The sequence below is a fragment of the Ochlerotatus camptorhynchus genome, unplaced genomic scaffold (assembly GCF_037179485.1).
Source record: "Ochlerotatus camptorhynchus isolate MF236.1 unplaced genomic scaffold, CSIRO-AGI_Acam_v1.1 ptg000380l, whole genome shotgun sequence".
NCBI lineage: Eukaryota > Metazoa > Arthropoda > Insecta > Diptera > Culicidae > Ochlerotatus > Ochlerotatus camptorhynchus.
In genome coordinates, this window is record NW_027040868.1 from 343680 (window position 1) to 360470 (window position 16791).

The following is a 16791-nucleotide window of genomic DNA, read 5'->3' on the forward strand; positions in this document are numbered from 1 at the left end:
TCTTCTCTTGAGGATGAGTTTTTAAATTTAGTTCAATTCATTGAATATAAACGTAAATTACTGATCAACATACTGAGAGAAACAAATGTGCATACCACTTCAGGTATTGACAATACTTTCCAAACTTTCAGGTTTGATCGCACTATGCATCGAACAAGTTATCACTTTCTACCACCGAACCGGTTCGTTCATCCAAGCTTGGCTATGATGTCATGCTATGAAAAAACCCATCTTCGGGGATTCCACTCTGCTAGTTAACATGCCTGCCGGTTGATAGTGCTATGTAGTCGGATTTAAGGTTGTTGAAAGCGCCTGGAACGGAGACTGGTACAGGGGAGACTAGTTCAATTCCATGGATTTGAGTTCATCTTGTTTATTAAAATGCTGATAAGAGAAATAGAAGCTTTTCGAATAACACATGTGCCTTGTTTAGATGGTGATTTTTGCGTTATTCAGAAAAAACCGATAATGCAATGATAGAACACAGAACATTTCCAACCGAAGTCAATCGAATTGTGAAAGGTTATCACAATCCCACTTTGGTCGTGAGCAGTTTTGCAACAGTCAAGTTCGTGATTTAATGTTTTATTTTTTGTGGTTTTTTTTTCAGTTTCATAGAGGATGATCGCTCTTCGGATAGGGCTACTTTTAGCCCTCGGTTTAACCTTGGCTTTAGCCGAAGACGAGGTTATCGTATGTATTTTCTTTCTGTCTGCTTTAAATAGGCCAATTTCGTAATATTTTGTTTTTAATTGTTTGTTTCTTTTTTTATTGGGTGCTGACAGAAATGTCCTGGAGGTGAATGTGTGAAGCTACATCTCTGTCGAGATGGTGAAATAGTAACGGACGGATCTAATCTGATTGATATTCGGTGAGTAGAAAATATTTTAACAAAGCTGGAAAAGGCTGGTTTTATGGCTACCGTTCAGATCTATGAACACAATATTTCTATTAAGCGAAATATTATACAGTTAACTCTCGTTATCTTCAAAGGTCAATCATAAAGGATATTCATGGAAGAGAGGTCTATTTATGAAATTTGTACGGTAAAAATAATCTAATCATCACGTAGTGGAAGGTATTGCTGATTGCATCTGAAACTGGACTGCCCCAAAAATGCAAAAAGTGTAATAAAAGTGCACCTTTGTGTCAAATCGTGTTGGTGTCTTCGGAGCACTTATTGCTTGCATCATAAGAAATTAGTGCACCGAAGACACCAAGACGATTAGACGGAAGCTCGCACTTTAATCACACTTTTTAATAAGTGAAAACGCGCTTATTAGTCCAGTTTGGTGTGAGATGCGCAATATAATTTCACTAATTAGCTTGGTCCTAAAATCGTTATTCCACAATCCGCTAAATTTCTGCTGATGTGATTAGTAAAATATGTATGACACCGTAAGGCACCGAAATCCAGACACTTAGTTCACAATTCACACTTTTAAATGCTAATTATTAATGACATCCATGCTCAAAATAGCAGGTAAATTTCATGATGGCCCAGTTTTCCATTCGTACATATTCATCACCATTAGTATGCGCAGAAGAGATTAGAAACTGTTTTCAAACTCGCACTGTCAGCAATTTGGTTCATTTGAGAGTTGGTTTTGGGTTTTTAAAACACCTTAGATCAGACCTGTCCAGCCTTTTGAAACTTGCTTTTTTATTTGCTGTATCTATTCGATGAACATGTTTCAAGCTAAAATTTGTCCATTTCTCATTCATTATGGACTAAAATTCATAATGATGAATACAATTGGACTAGCATATCATTGCTGAGATTCTGAGTGCACGTCCGGCCCACGGGTCGCACGTTGGACAGCGCTGACATTTATGAATAAAGAATGTATTGTCTCCACAAGTGAAAACTGCACACCAAAAAATTCTGAATTTTACTGGCGATGTAAACATCCATGCATGCAAACATTCATACATGTAAACTTCCTTTTCATGTAAACTAGCAGCTTGCAAGAAATGTTGCAAACAAAAGTGGACACTTGCATACAATATATGGAATATTGCATGACATGTCTCATAAATTTACACGATCTTTAATCTAAACTTGTATGATATATGACGCTCCATTTATGTGCATCATAGTAACGGAAATTTACACTACTTTTTTTAGCTGTGTGGGAAAACCCTGTATAACGTATAGAAAGAGAGTTAAATCGATTTTTTTCTAGTGGTTTTTTTGTTAGTTTTTAGCTTTGACGACTGTTTGGTTTTAAGGCACGTTTGCAGGCCAAATTTGCATAACTGAGCATTATTGGCTTTATACAACTAAATGAAAGTTAAAATGCACATTATTGATTTTCAATCATAAATTTCTGAGCTCATTCAGAGAGTCAAAACCTTGACAACGTTAAAAAAGTGGATGGATAGCCATTATCGAATGTGCTGTCATTTATTTTTAATCATTCAAAGATAATAAATGAACATTGGTTATGGTACACAGTTCGAAAAAGTAGTGTAAATTTCTGTTCAATATAATGCACATAAATGGAGCGTCACATATCATATACGTTTACATTATATATCATGTAAAGTTCTGACACATTTCATGCAATGTAGCAAATATTGTATACAAAATCCCATCTTTGTAAACAACATTGTTTACAAGTTGCTCGGTTGCGTGAAATTAAATACAAGTTTACGTGAATGAATGTTTACATCACAATTAAAATTCAGAATTTTTATCTGTGTAAGTTTAAAGATTTTACAGGTTTTTCATGTGCTTTGTGTGAAACAAATTATATTTTTAACCACTTTGTGCAACGCGCTTCAGTACCTTTTTATTATTTTTTCGATGCCTTTTCGCACAAACCCAATGAAATTCAATAATTCGTTTAAATCGGTAAATAACATCTCCAGCTACATTTTATGACCAACAAAAACTTAGTGTGAGCATGGATAAAAACATAGGTGCTCGATATTGTTGACCAATTTTAGGAGTGTACATTCTTTACGCACGATTTTTAATAGTCAAGAGTAATCTCATCGAGAGTATGACTCTCTCGATGAGCGCGATCATCTTCGACCAAGAAAAGTTTAAAGGAAAATTGGAAAAGTCAGAAAACTATCTTCTCTTCTTCTATATATACAACAGAGTGGCATACATAAGGCCGCGGATGTTTGATAAAAACATAATTTAGGGTGGAATCGTGAATGCTCGAAATTATTTAAAACAAAAATTCTATTTTTAGCGGGACGAAGTTCGCGTTAATATATAATGAAATGAATTAACTAATCGCCCGGTATTCGGTGAATTTTGGTGCTTTGGATGTATCTTTTTGAATAGCTTATGTAAAATATGGGAGTGGCTCATTTTGCCACCCATTGTTTTGTCCAAGAACATAACTCAACCTTTCACAGTTTTGCTTACAAAAGCTGATTGGCCCTTTTCAACTGTTGTTTGAGAATATGCCCACCAAAAAGTTTGCTGTATGGGTCATTTTTTCGCCAACGTAAACGATAAAATTTATTTCCCCTGAAGGAGCCTGCTAAAGCAGCTTAAGCCATAATACAAAATTTAGCTCACTTAACTGCAAAACTAATAGTCGGAATACCGAGTCAATAATCAATTTTTGAGTACCATTTACTCGAATTTGGCTTAATTTACAAATAAACCCTTTATTATTAGGTAAAATAAGATCACCCCAAAAATTGATGCATCTGATCAAATTTTACGATCAAAACATGTTCTGTGAGCCGAACTCAATTGGATTAATCAATACCGCAATTTGTTTGTTTTTAATTATAGTTTTATACGGATCAATCAAGTACATACTGTACTAGATACACAAAATAAAATACCATGACATTTTTTTTTGTTTTTAAATGAAAGTTCAAAGAGCTGTTACTTTTCAGTATGAGCATCAACATTTCTGAAGTGTTCAAGGTATATCAGTATAATTTATGGCATGATTTGTCTAGTCTGTATGAGGTTAGAGCAATTTTTCACATCGTATCTTATTTAAATTCATTTTTACAATCTGTTGTTTCTGGAATACAATGACCCAAATTAATTATTATTTCAATAATTTCAAGTAAAAACAATTTTTCTTTAAACCATTTAAAATTTACTAAAATCTGTTCTCGATTTGTTTTTTTTTTGTATATGAAAACTGGCTAATTTTTCAATTTAGCGGCTTTGACTTTTCGTTTTGCAGAAAATAGTTTCGACATGCTCGGTCGTACAGGGTATTTTTTCTTAATTGAAATCCTAAAGTTATTTGCTTGGATTTGAAAATAATGTAATTGTAAATGCCATGTTTTTGAAAAATTTTTGATATTTTTTTTTAACTTTTTCCGGTTTTAACGGAATTTAGTAAATTTTGAGTAGTTTTAAAAAAATATTTTTTTTTACTAGTATGTTTATTTGGAAGGCTCAATCGCGTTAGCTTTACGGAGCCGATAGTTCATTGTTCTTTGTTTGTAACAAAATTCACTTAATTCTATGACTAGTAGAAGTTGGGCTAGAAAAAAAAATAATGTTCTCACTACAAATTTTTTTTTTAAATTATTCAAATTTTCAGATTGAAAAATGGTGGTCAAACAAGAAGCGATTTATTAAAATGTATCTAACTTTACACTGACTTGGCCAATCAGATCAGATCTGTGGCAGAGGAACAATCAAAATGTTACAGAGGAATCTGACAAAACATCTTCTATGTTTTCTCTCGATAAGACTTTTTTTTATCACGGATGCACATTTTCCATTTTTGGATATTCAACCAAAACGTATTAAATTTGCACAGCTCAAATCCTTGAATAATAAGAATGGTGCTTTTTCTTGTGATTGTATGTTCAGTTTGATTTTAAGTGGAAAATTTCGTTAGGGGCAGGGTTGTTAATGACGTATGCGTATTCAATGCAAATTTCCATTGAATACGATAACGGTGACGTTTGAAAATAATGATTATATTTTTTTTTTCAAAAAATCATAACTTGAAAACGGTATAGGAGAAATGGCTCTAAGATTGGGCCCATCGCTAAAAATCTGCTATTTATCAATTTTACCTAGATGAATGCGTCATTGGGACGGTACTTATTTATAGTTTTGGTCGCTATTGAAATTTAGTCGATTGCTGAATTTATGTATGGGCCCAAATTAGGGGCATTTAGACCGATATTACATCCATTTCCTCTATATAAAGAGCGATGCATTTCGTGAATCTACATGGGTGGAACGATGCGTGGACATACCGTACTAAACGCTCCGAGTTATGTAAATGTGAATATATAATATATAACATAGTATAATTGAAACATAAATGCCAAATGCCTCCAATGTCACCTAAATTCCTGATTTATAGATAAAAATTGAATGATCTCACCAAACCATCAACTTTTCCGGACTGCTCTATTCCACGATTTTCTCCAGTAGCCCTTTAGTATAGTCTCTGGTGGATAGAATTTCGATCTATCAAAAAGTGGAACCAATTCAAGATATTTTAGACCAAGAATTGAAATAGGAACTATCAACTTTTATAAACAAAACGTTGATTATTCTTTCCACGCCAATCGAACGAAAATTACCGGCATCATCGGATAGGTGAAACTTTCCTCAACACAAAGATGGCGTGGAGCCGGCGCCGGTGGTGTAGTGGTAAGCGTAACTGCTTTCTCACCCCAATGGGTCTGGGTTCAATCCCAGCCGAGGTCGGTGGGATTTTTCTAAGGCATAAAAATCCCTGGTCACGTCTTCCTTCGGAAGGGAAGTAAAGCCGTTGGTTCTGGTCCATGTGTGTTGAATGGGTGCGCAGGTGTGGAAGATGCATTTCCTGCACATTCGGTTGCCGTCAATGGATGGCAATCGATGTCCGTCGGTGATTGGCACTCAGCTGGGTGGCATGCCGCCATGTTATTGAAACCAACATCTGAAACGTCACAATTCCAGTGTGAACTGCAAAAATGGCGTGACTGAATTGTCTTATTTTTATCAAATGAAATTATTTTCCCTTTTATGCCATATTGACTTCGTGGTAGAAAATCAGAAAATAATATTTTATGAGTCCTAAGTTTATTTTTCACAAAATGTAAGCAAAAATATTAAGAATATCCATAATATTCGTCACGCCTTTTTTGAAATTCTGGCTTGAATCTTCTATTTGTTTACAAATTATGAGCTGTCAGTGGGGCCCGCAATTCGCGGGTCCGCAGCGATGTTAGCTCTTTTCAAGGCAAGGCAAACAAGATAGGGATGCCACCTAGCTGTTGGCACTAGATTGCGGAAAAGAGACCGACGTTAAATAAAGGAATGACAAAGATGGTGTTAGCAAAGATGAATACTAAGATGAAACAGTCGGAAGAAAAACTTTCTATTTTAGTGTCCTCTTTCACGGTCCCTTTCATCCAATGAATACCCCCCGTATGCAAGGTAATTTTGTGCTTTTGCTGCCCCCCTCGATAGAGATGAAATTTTGCGCTCTTTTTTATCAAAACAATCACACCAAAATCAGAGATGTCCCATTTTTTAAATTATTCGATTAAAATCTAATCGATTATTTTTTTGTTCGCTGTGCTGTCATTTTTTCACCAATGAGAGTGCAGCATATGTTTGAAACGATGGGTGATGATCCTCTGGTGAGGTTAATGCTTATATCAGCATGATATAACCGATTACAAATATTTTAATTTTCGGTTCGTTAATCGACTAATCGATTATTCGAATGAAAATCGGCCATCACTAGATGAATGTGAAACGTCATTTCAAATTTAAGGTCGTACATAAATAATGATACAGTTTGAAAGGGACCGGGGCTAATCACAAATTATGTCCCCATGGTAACTGAAATAAACACGAGTGTTCAGCGGTTGGTGTTAGTTTGCGTAGATGAGCCTTGAGTCACGAGAAAAGGGTTTCCTAAGTTTTGTTCGCAATAGCTGATGTGCTCTTTTCTGTAGTTGGTCGTGATTTGCTCGATTGGTTCCGTTGATTCCCGAGATTCTATCCGCCAGACTATGAATATAGCGACTATACCCTTTAGCTGCTGACTGTTATCCTCCGCCAAACGCTTCGTCTTCATCACACAGCTCGATACAAACGCAGTACACGGATCTTCTCTTCTGTTTTCTTCATACAGCGTTCGCCAATCAGCACTAACTGTAGTTCAACCACCTCTTCTCATTTGAACCAAAACATCACTTCGCGGCTTGCAAAATGGCCCGAAGGAACAAGGAATTTTTCATCGTTACGCTGTTTTTCACAGATGGCACTTTCACGCCGGCTAAAAGGAAAATATTCGTTCGAACTTTATGCAAAAGCTTCTCAAAGTTTATTTTTTATGAATGCATATTGTCGCTAGACTTGAAAACCGAAATGACCAACAATCGATTTTACTCTCGTTATGTACGTTAAACATAACGTCGCATCTAGTGCGCTGTATTTGTCAAATGATGCGCTATAGTTCGCACTAGATGCCACGTTATCTTTAACGTACACAACAAGAGTAAAATCGATTGTCGCGAGTTGATCATTTCGGTTTTCATTTCTAGCGACAATATTATCTAAGAATAAAACCATCCATATATGGAGGCGAACCAGTCCAAGGCTGAAAGCCTCCCTAATAAAGTTAAATAATAATAATAATACCATCCATATACATGGAGACTGTCAGAATCATCCGTTTTGTTTTAGGCTCCGCCGAAGAGAAACAAGTTGATGCTGTCCAATATACCCAAAACGAATTTCACACGAATTCGAACAATGTTTTTTTCCTTGATTTGTTTTCCATCGATCTTGTTTTCCGTACAAATGCTAAAGACGTCAGGAAGGCAACTCCCACACCTGGGGCGCTTTGGGGCGAGAGGCAATCACGCTTACCACTACACATGGTTTGCAGCACCCTAACAGATTCCAAATAATACTGATTGGGTGTAAATACTTTGACTAATTTAACATCTTTGCGTGCATTTCCCTAAAAAAAATCTGGACAATTTTTGGAAAAAAGTTTAATTGGTTTGTTTTTTTTTTCTATCAAAAACTTATAAATGTAAAACTAAAAGGCTTTCTAAAATTATAACAATGAAGGGAATTGTAGAAAATTAAAAAAAAAATACAATTCAGTTTATCTCAATCAGTTTTTTGGGCTATAATTGGTAATTACGGACAATCATAGATCTAAGATTGCATTGCATAAAAACCTACATGATTACATCAAAAGTGAAAATTTGCAATTTTAACCAAACGTACAATTTGAAAACTTAAACCTTACATTTGAAAAGCATTTGCCAGTACAGGTTTGAGAGCTATTTGTTTAGGTGACAAACATATGGTTAACAAAATATTCAGGAAATCTCGTACACAGATTACAAACTAGAATCTCTTTCGCAGTCAGAAGTCCCTCGTTTTTTTCGCGGTCAACACAAAAAAAAATGCTTCTCAAGCCTCGCTCCACTCAGAAAAAAGGCGAGAAATGCTGTTATGGGCGGGGCTTAGGAAGCGTTTTTTGTGTTGAGTATGCTCAAGAGGAGGAACTTTGGGTGTGAAACTCTGTGACAGGGCCTATACCAACAGCAGAGTTTGAAGTAGGCAGCATTTCCCGGGCCCAGTCTTTCATTTTGTTGTACTGGGCGTATGTCATGTTGCCTACGTGATAATGGCATTCTGTCATAGGGCTGGTGAATCTAAATGCATAAATAAGGGTACCGTCAATATTTTCAGTGCCGGGTACTGTATTGTGAAGTCTATGAGAGGGAAATCACACATCGTGTGTATTCAAAATTCATCCCACTCTGGTCACGAGAAGTTGCGACAACTTCATTGTTAGTGAAATAAGTTGAATAGAAGTGTCCATAACCGCTTTGTGACAAGTATGCTGCTAGGGATGGAATGTTGAGAGATTGAGCTATTGCGAGAGACAAAGTAGCTTACTCTCTTGGTAGTAAGACATCAGTAAAGTAAATGGGATGTAGCGCATGATGGGTTATAGGTCATATCAGATTAGGCAACACAATTTGTGATCGGGGTAAATTTAAATAAAGTTCAAACACAATGAATACGGCTTCACTTAAGTCCGTCTAACTATGCCCAATTAGTCTCAAATCGGATCAGACATCTTCGAGAAAAATCAATAACTTCACCCAACCAGGGGATGTAAGATTTGCTTACAATTATGAGGGATTCATCATCGTAAGATGCCAGAGGAGACGGCATGAACGGAGGATGAGATGCACCGAGCTGCGGTCCAATGCAAAACAATGAAGGAACAAAAACGTGGACTGCATTAGTGAGTGAAAAGAATCATGTCGAAAAAAATATAACTACAAGGTTGCTGAGTGGGGCTCGAACCATGAACGTTGTGATTATCAAACCTGTGTTTTCTCCATGCTTCGGGATATCGATGAGCTAAAAGCGAATAAGAAGCGCTCATTTCCTCTCATATTCAATTTCATATGCTTTTTTCTGCAGAACGGGAATTGGAAAGAATCGGTGCAATTGTGTGCATCGTTCTACAATGCTATAAATAAATCGCTGATATTAATATGAGAGTTAACTAAAAAAACTGGAACAGGTTGCACTACAATCAACCCTTAAATATATAATTTATTTTTCTCCTTGGTGTACGAAAAAGGTAAATTTTTTTTTTTTTTTTTTTTTTCTTTATTTTAGAGATTTTTAGCCTGAGGCTAGTTCATCTCTTGAAAAAGGTAAAAGGCTTTAGTCTATTTAGCATTCCATAGGGTTTATTATATGAAAATCTTCAAGTCCTGCAGCTCATTTCTTCGAAATTCCAAGGGTTTCTTCGCCTGGAAATACTAGGTGGGGTAAAAAGTAACCTCCTTGACCGCCAGAATGCGCTGCGACTGCAAAAAAGGTTATGGTGCCTTATAGTCCGTTCATATTAAGGCAGACCTGCCAAATTTCAGTGCGATACTGTCTTTAGTTTTGTTTTGACAGCTGATTGTTGTTGACGAGTTTGGCATCATGTTGAGTATGGATAAAATCGATTTTCGTTCTCTCATAGAACATTATTTTTTGAGAGGCAAAACTGCGAAGGAAACAAAAGAAAAGTTGAACAAATATTATGGGACTAATGCTTTACACCGTCAAAAATTGGTTTCGAGAGTTTTGTGGTGGCCGCAACTCCACTACCGATCAAGTCCGCAGCGGTAGGCCCTCCGATGCCGTTACAGAGGACAATGTAAAAAAAAAAAAAAAAATGGTGTTGGCTAACCGGAAAGTGAAGGTGCGCGAGCTAGCAGATATCGCAAAGGTTAGTACTGAGCGCACACGCCATATTTTGAGCGAGATTCTGCAGATGAAAAAGTTATACTGCCGCTGGGTGCCGCCAAATATTATAAATTAACAATATGAATCACTTCCAGAATTCCCATATGTTTATGAAAAGACGCATAAGTTAAACCCTCTCCCGGTGAGAAAGGTGACTAAAAACATTCGTGTCCTTATTATTTAATCGTGTAATCAATTCATAAGTTTAGTCAAATAAAAGGTGTGGCAAACAGTATTAGCTTTCTCATGCATGTTACACACCTACTCTGACGTCATGACATTGTACTACGTTCAGACTATAGTTGATATTAATACCGTAATAACGTAATATAATATGATGTTTAAAGGGCCTAAATTATATGAGTAAAGTTTGAATCTACTATTAGAATAGAGGTGAACCAAACAAATAAAAGAAAATGCAGATTATATCTGCCATCCCTCCTTACATACCGAGGCACCATACCATTAATAGATTAACAAACACGGTAAGAAAAAAACACTCAACATGAAGTTTAAAAAAACTCAAAACTTAAAAAAATAAAAAAGAATTTTATTTTTAGTTAAAAGTACTCAACCGTCATGTTTTCACCGTTGGGAAATTTTAAAATATTTTTGGATGAAAATCATAGAAATCTACGCTGTCTTTGATGCTGTCATTTTTGTGTGCTCCATCGCCTTCATTCGTGCTTTATTATTGCAATCGATTGATCCTTAGGGTAATTTTCACTCAATGGATTATTGATCAGAATTACTCAAAATTTAGTTTTCATCATTAATTTAATTTTAGCTAGCCCCATGGAAGCCACATGATGAGTGAAAGTAAACTCAATTTTTACACTTACTTTAAAGTACCCATAGTTGGGTAAAAACTACGCATTATAAAGAAAAGTGGCTTAACTCATTAAATTAGCAATTTTTTTTACCCATTAATGAGTATCTGTTACCCATTAATGGGTAACAGTTACTCATTAATGGGTAACAGATATCATAAATGGGTAAAAAACTAATACTAGCTAAGCCACTTTTCTTCAAAATGGACCTTTTCTCACTTATTAATGGGTACTTTCAAGTTAGCGTGTTGGGTACCTCGTTTCCCAGCAACATGTGCAAAGGCATACAAGCCAAATGTAAGCAATGCATTTAAACGTCGGTGGTTCCCGAATTGCAACATGCTCACTCAAACTAACTATATCATCTGATAGAGCAAATTATCTCTCAGAAGCTGGTGTTGGTTTGCCAGATTGAGTCTATATTCACAAGAAATCAACGTTTAAAGTCATTGTTTACGTTTGGTAAATAGGCCTTTTTTACATGTTTCTCTAGTTACTAGCTTTCACATTTCGTGAAAAAAACGCTTCTTATATGCCTTAAGACTAGTCGACAGACGATTGGTGAAGACAGGCTTTATAATCACAACGTTCAAGGTTCGAGCCCAGTCTGTTTCCTTTTTTTATTTTTTTGAACATCATTCATTCCTTCCAACCATCAAGTAATTTCTACCCATCCAAGCGCTTTGTTGCGAGTACTTAAAATTAATTATATGATTTGAGTAGTAGCTTTACTGAAGATCCGAGAGATGTCACCCCTTCATTGGTAGGAAAATCATTTTTGCAGTATGGAGAATATAAAAAAATCCAATATTTGTTACTAAACATGCTTTCACAGAAGGAAACAAATTAACGAGTTTTTACCTTATCAATATAATAATGTACTCGTGCAATTTTTGTGCATCTAAAACTGCTCATAAAGACGATAATGAATAAAAACTGAAATTTTCATGCATTTTCAAATGGTTTCCTATCATTCCCATACATACGAAAGTGACTGGCCCTCTGGATGTGGATGATGTCAAAAAGAACAAAACATGATTAATTGAGTACATGGGTCTTTACTTTTTTTTTGGCTTCCCACTCTTTAGTACCGAGTTGGGTGAAATAAACATTTTTTCCTTGATTTGTTCTCCGTACTGAGTACCAATGCTACCGACGCCAGGGAAGCAGCTCCCACACCCACCCTTCGTGATAAGAGATTTTATACCTCAGGAAATCCCGACGGCGCTTGAGATATAAACTTAATATTGGGTATTTTTTTCTTATCGTGTGAGAATTTTTTTTTACTCAACTGTGAGTTGTTTTTGATAGCCTTGTTATGCTCAATTTACAGTGTACTAGTCACCTTTCGCCTCACTAGAGCCGCTAGTGTCGGGAAAAATCGTCTCTTGGGGATAATAGAAGAGTGAACCATATTGTTAATTTATAATATTTGGTGCCACGCAAGGTCACTCCTTACCAAAAACACGAACGCGAGAGCTCTTCGAAAGAGTGTTGCTGATGTGGAATCGGGTGGACTTTTGGCGTCAATTGGTAACTGTTGATGAAACCTGGATCCACTATTACACCCTAGAGAACAGAATTAATGCCTGGCAATTACCATAGAGGTAACTCTTAGACTAGTAGGTCCCGAAGAAACGTGCTCAGATTTTTGGCTCAACTCAGGTACCATCTTCGGTACCAAGCTAATCGATTCACCCCTCGAAACATAGGAAAATCCACTAACCCCTCATTTTATCTGTCAAACCTTCATAGCGAATCAAAACAAACATTGTGTAGTACTAGAATTTCGACTAGAATGGGGTACGTTCATCGATTTGCTTGAGACCAATAGTTTGTCTGTGCCAATAGGCTCAAGTAGTGAGCCAATTTAAAATCGATAGTTTCGTATTGATTGTTGGTATTATTGTGCATTATTGGAGAGAATGAAGGCCGAAATCGCTGCAAAACGGCCTCACATAAAGCAAAAAAAAAATTTGATGGGTCGATAGGTATAGACCTTAGTGTTATGTGGCATTTCCAAAACCTTTACCATTTGAATGAAATTTTTCCCTTCATTTTGAGACTACTGAAATTCTTGATCAGGGAATCTTCAACAATTTATAATTAGATATTTTTCATTCTAAATAAGAAAAATTACAAAGAAGTTGAAAAATTTCTCCCGATGATACAATGAAGGAGCAGCCTATAAAAAAGGTGAAGGTATGTGGTTATATAAATTTTTGTTTTCTTTTTAATGCTATTATAACAAAAAACCATGCGTATCCTTTGCAGTTCTTGTTATGTTTTGTCGAATTATTTTGGTTTCTTCATTATTCTTTTTATCTTATTATTCGATTCAGATTCAATCCAGACGATCCATGTGAACACTATCTTTTGAAATGCTGTGCTGTCCCAGATGGTGAAGATGGTGACATTATAGAGCCCCCTGCAACTGGGGATACGGAATTTATTGAGCCATTACCTTCTGGTCCACAATCCGAAAATCTAGTGGGTTCAAATTCAGGATCATCAGGACCGACAACATCATCAGGATCGTCAGGATCAACAGGATCGTCAGGATCGGCAGGATCGTCAGGATCGGCAGGATCTTCAGGTTCGGGAGTATCGTCAGGACCATCTGGATCATCAGAAGGACAGCTTCCAGTTCATGGTCGTGAGCAGGAGGGAGTAATAGAAAATCCCGGTAATTATCTCGGTGGTAGTTATGCACACGGTGGTGGTAGTTTTAGTGGCACTTTTTCTCAAAGTAGTAGTAGCAGTAGCAGTAGCAGTAGCAGTAGCAGTAGTAGTAGCAGTCAAAACTACCAACAGCAATGGACTGGTCCGCAAAGACCATTTGGAATGGGTGTTGGTGGTGGTGGTTCTAATATAGGTGGTTCATCTGGATATGGTACAGGTCACCCGGGATCCATAGGATACAATACCGGTCATCCGGGAATCAAAGGTCAAGAATCAGGGCAAACGAGCACTGTAGGACACGGCACAGCTCAAGCAGGACACGGTACAAGTCAATCGGGAATCAAAGAACAAGGTACAGGACAAACAGGACAAGGAACAGGTGAAATTGGATCTCTAGGACAGGGAGGGGGGAAACCGGGTTCGTCAGGACAAGGAATAGGACAAACGGTAGCTGTAGGAGATGGCATAGTACAAACGGGGCATGGCACATCGCAACCAGGATCTGTAGGAATCGGCACTGGACAAACAGAGCATGGCACAGGGAAAAGTGAATCAATGGGACATACTATAAGTCAAACAGGTACTACTGCCGCAGGCTCGCTAGTGTCTCAGCATGAAACATCGGGGTACAACCGAACCGCATTATCTTCTGGAACCATGCATGGTTCAACAGGAGGAACTGTAAGCTCAGAAAACGCTGGGTTATTAGGCGGCAGTTCAGCTGGAGGTTATGACAATACTGCAACGCATAACCTAGAAGGTTCAAATATGTTTGCGGGAGATTTGCACGGTGGCACTGCTGGTGCGAGTGGAACTCACACTGGAGGTCACTCTGTACAAGGGCAGATAACTGGAAACCATGCGGGAGAATCCACGCACCAAACAGAACAGTTTGAACATGTAAGTTCAACTAACGTATCTGGTGGCCAAACAGGAGCTTATCAAGCTGTTGGTTCTGAACAGCATGGTGCTGAAAATGCAATGTACGGAACAGGTAATATAGTACATGGTGTAGGCACAGTCACTAAAGATCAAACTATGGATACATCAAACGTGAATGCTGGAAGCTCGAATAATTCTGGTACCTCACAGCAAGGACAAGCATCATTGAATCAATACCAAGATAACAGCTCAACTGCCAGTCATACCTCCCAAAACACTCAAAGTACAAATAATGTTGAATCAAATCAAGGGCATGGACAAAGCCATTCAGGCCAAACAGGAGCTTATCAAGCTGTTGGTTCTGGACAGCATGGTGCTGAAAATACAATGCACGGAACAGGCACAGTCACTAAAGATCAAACTATGGATTCGTCAAACGTGAATGCTGGAAGCTCGTATAATTCTGGTACCTCACAGCAAGGACAAGCATCATTGAATCATCATTACCAAGATAACAGCTCAACTGCCAGTCATACCTCCCAAAACACTCAGAGTGCAAATAATGTTGGATTAAATCAAGGGCATGGGCAAGGCCACTCAGGTTCTAACACTGTGAATCATTACGAAGGTGATGGATGTACTAGTCACACTCAAAAACACTCCACACACAAACAACACCATGGACATGTTGAAGGCAATCAACAAACACATAACAGCTACGGTAGTGGTTACAATAATATGTATTATGCTGGTTAGTACTGCTTGGATATTTGTTGCATGAGCATGTCTTCAAAAATGGGTATTGGTTTATCAATTCTCTTCAAATTACACTACATACCTATATTTATGTTACATTCAAAAGGTACCACAGTCAATCCGATTTTACCTCCTCATGAAAACGTGGGATGTGGTTTCCGCAATCCGGATGGAGTTGGCTTCCGTATCACAGGAAACTCGGATGGCGAAGCGGAGTATGGAGAATTCCCCTGGATGGTAGCAATTTTGAAGGAGGAAAAAGCTTTGGATCAGGTCATCAACGTATACCAATGCGGTGGTTCATTGATTCATCCGCGAGTAGTTTTGACGGCTGCTCATTGTGTCCAAAATAAGCAACCCCACGAAATCAAGGTTCGCCTGGGTGAATGGGACACACAGACAACTAATGAAATCCATGACCATCAGGTAATAAAGGTTTATTTTTTACTGTCAATCTGGTACTAATAACAAGTTTATTTTCAGGATCGCAATGTCGCTGAAATCGTTGTTCACGATAAATTTTACAAAGGAGGGCTATTTAATGACTTTGCCTTACTATTCTTAGACAAGCCAGTCGAGATTATTGATACAGTCAACACAGTTTGTCTACCGCCTCAAGATTTCAATTTTGACCTCAGTCGTTGTTTTGCCTCTGGTTGGGGTAAGGATGTGTTTGGAAAGGAAGGCAAGTATCAAGTCATTTTAAAGAAGATCGAGCTTCCCGTTATGCCGTTCAATAAATGTCAAGATGCTCTCCGGACAACTCGTTTGGGTAAAAGATTCATCCTCAATAAGAGTTTCATTTGCGCTGGAGGTGAACCTAAAAAGGATACGTGCAAGGGAGATGGTGGATCCCCGCTAGTGTGCCCGATTCCTGGATCGCCAAATCGCTTCTATCAGGCAGGAATTGTCGCATGGGGTATTGGATGCGGTGAACATGGAATTCCTGGCGTCTACGCAAATGTAGCTGGATTCAGAACCTGGATCGATGGACATCTGACTCAGCGCAGCATTCCTCACGATTACTATATTGCTGTTTGAGACTGAGAAAATTGTACAGAAATATATGTTTGGTACGAATTATTTTCGGATAGGTATTGTTTGGTATTTATTTTTCGAATTTCATGTGTCGACTTATGATCAAGGAACCATAAATATCTAAAAATAACAAAATGACAAGCGATAAACGAGTCGAACGATAACGTGTTGTCAGAAATGGAAAACAATAATGATATGATCTTCTTTCTTTTTTTTCGTGACAACCAGTCTCTGCAACACATATGGCATATTCTTACAAATTTCCTTTTAAATTTTTATATATTTGCGATGTCATTCATAAACGGTCAAGTAAATCACGTTATGATTCTAAATTGAACTTTTCTGAGAGTTATTCAGATCTTTGGT

The 16791-nt window shown here is 37.4% G+C and overlaps 3 protein-coding genes across 3 annotated transcripts in view; 1 reads left to right on the plus strand and 2 right to left on the minus strand.

Moving 5' to 3' along the window:
• Wbp2 (WW domain binding protein 2) overlaps window positions 1-16791 on the minus strand; it is an 86088-nt gene that overhangs the window by 48285 nt on the left and 21012 nt on the right. The gene's annotated exons all lie outside the window — the stretch shown is intronic.
• The window catches only part of LOC135710417 (peritrophin-1-like), a 53850-nt gene that overhangs the window by 23978 nt on the left and 13081 nt on the right, over window positions 1-16791 (minus strand). The gene's annotated exons all lie outside the window — the stretch shown is intronic.
• Window positions 605-16473, plus strand: LOC135710399 (hornerin-like). The gene is made up of 5 exons (XM_065232964.1): window positions 605-693; window positions 786-871; window positions 13410-15382; window positions 15494-15813; window positions 15871-16473. Exons 1-5 carry the CDS (start codon window positions 622-624, stop codon window positions 16426-16428), a joined length of 3009 nt encoding a protein of 1002 aa, XP_065089036.1. The 5' UTR covers window positions 605-621; the 3' UTR covers window positions 16429-16473.

Coding starts and splice junctions, on each gene's coding strand:
- LOC135710399 (XM_065232964.1), top strand. CDS start 622: ATGATCGCTCTTCGGATAGGGCTACTTTTAGCCCTCGGTTTAACCTTG. Junction 15,383..15,493: donor CAATAATATGTATTATGCTG/GTTAGTACTGCT, acceptor TACATTCAAAAG/GTACCACAGTCAATCCGATT. Junction 15,814..15,870: donor ATGAAATCCATGACCATCAG/GTAATAAAGGTT, acceptor GTTTATTTTCAG/GATCGCAATGTCGCTGAAAT.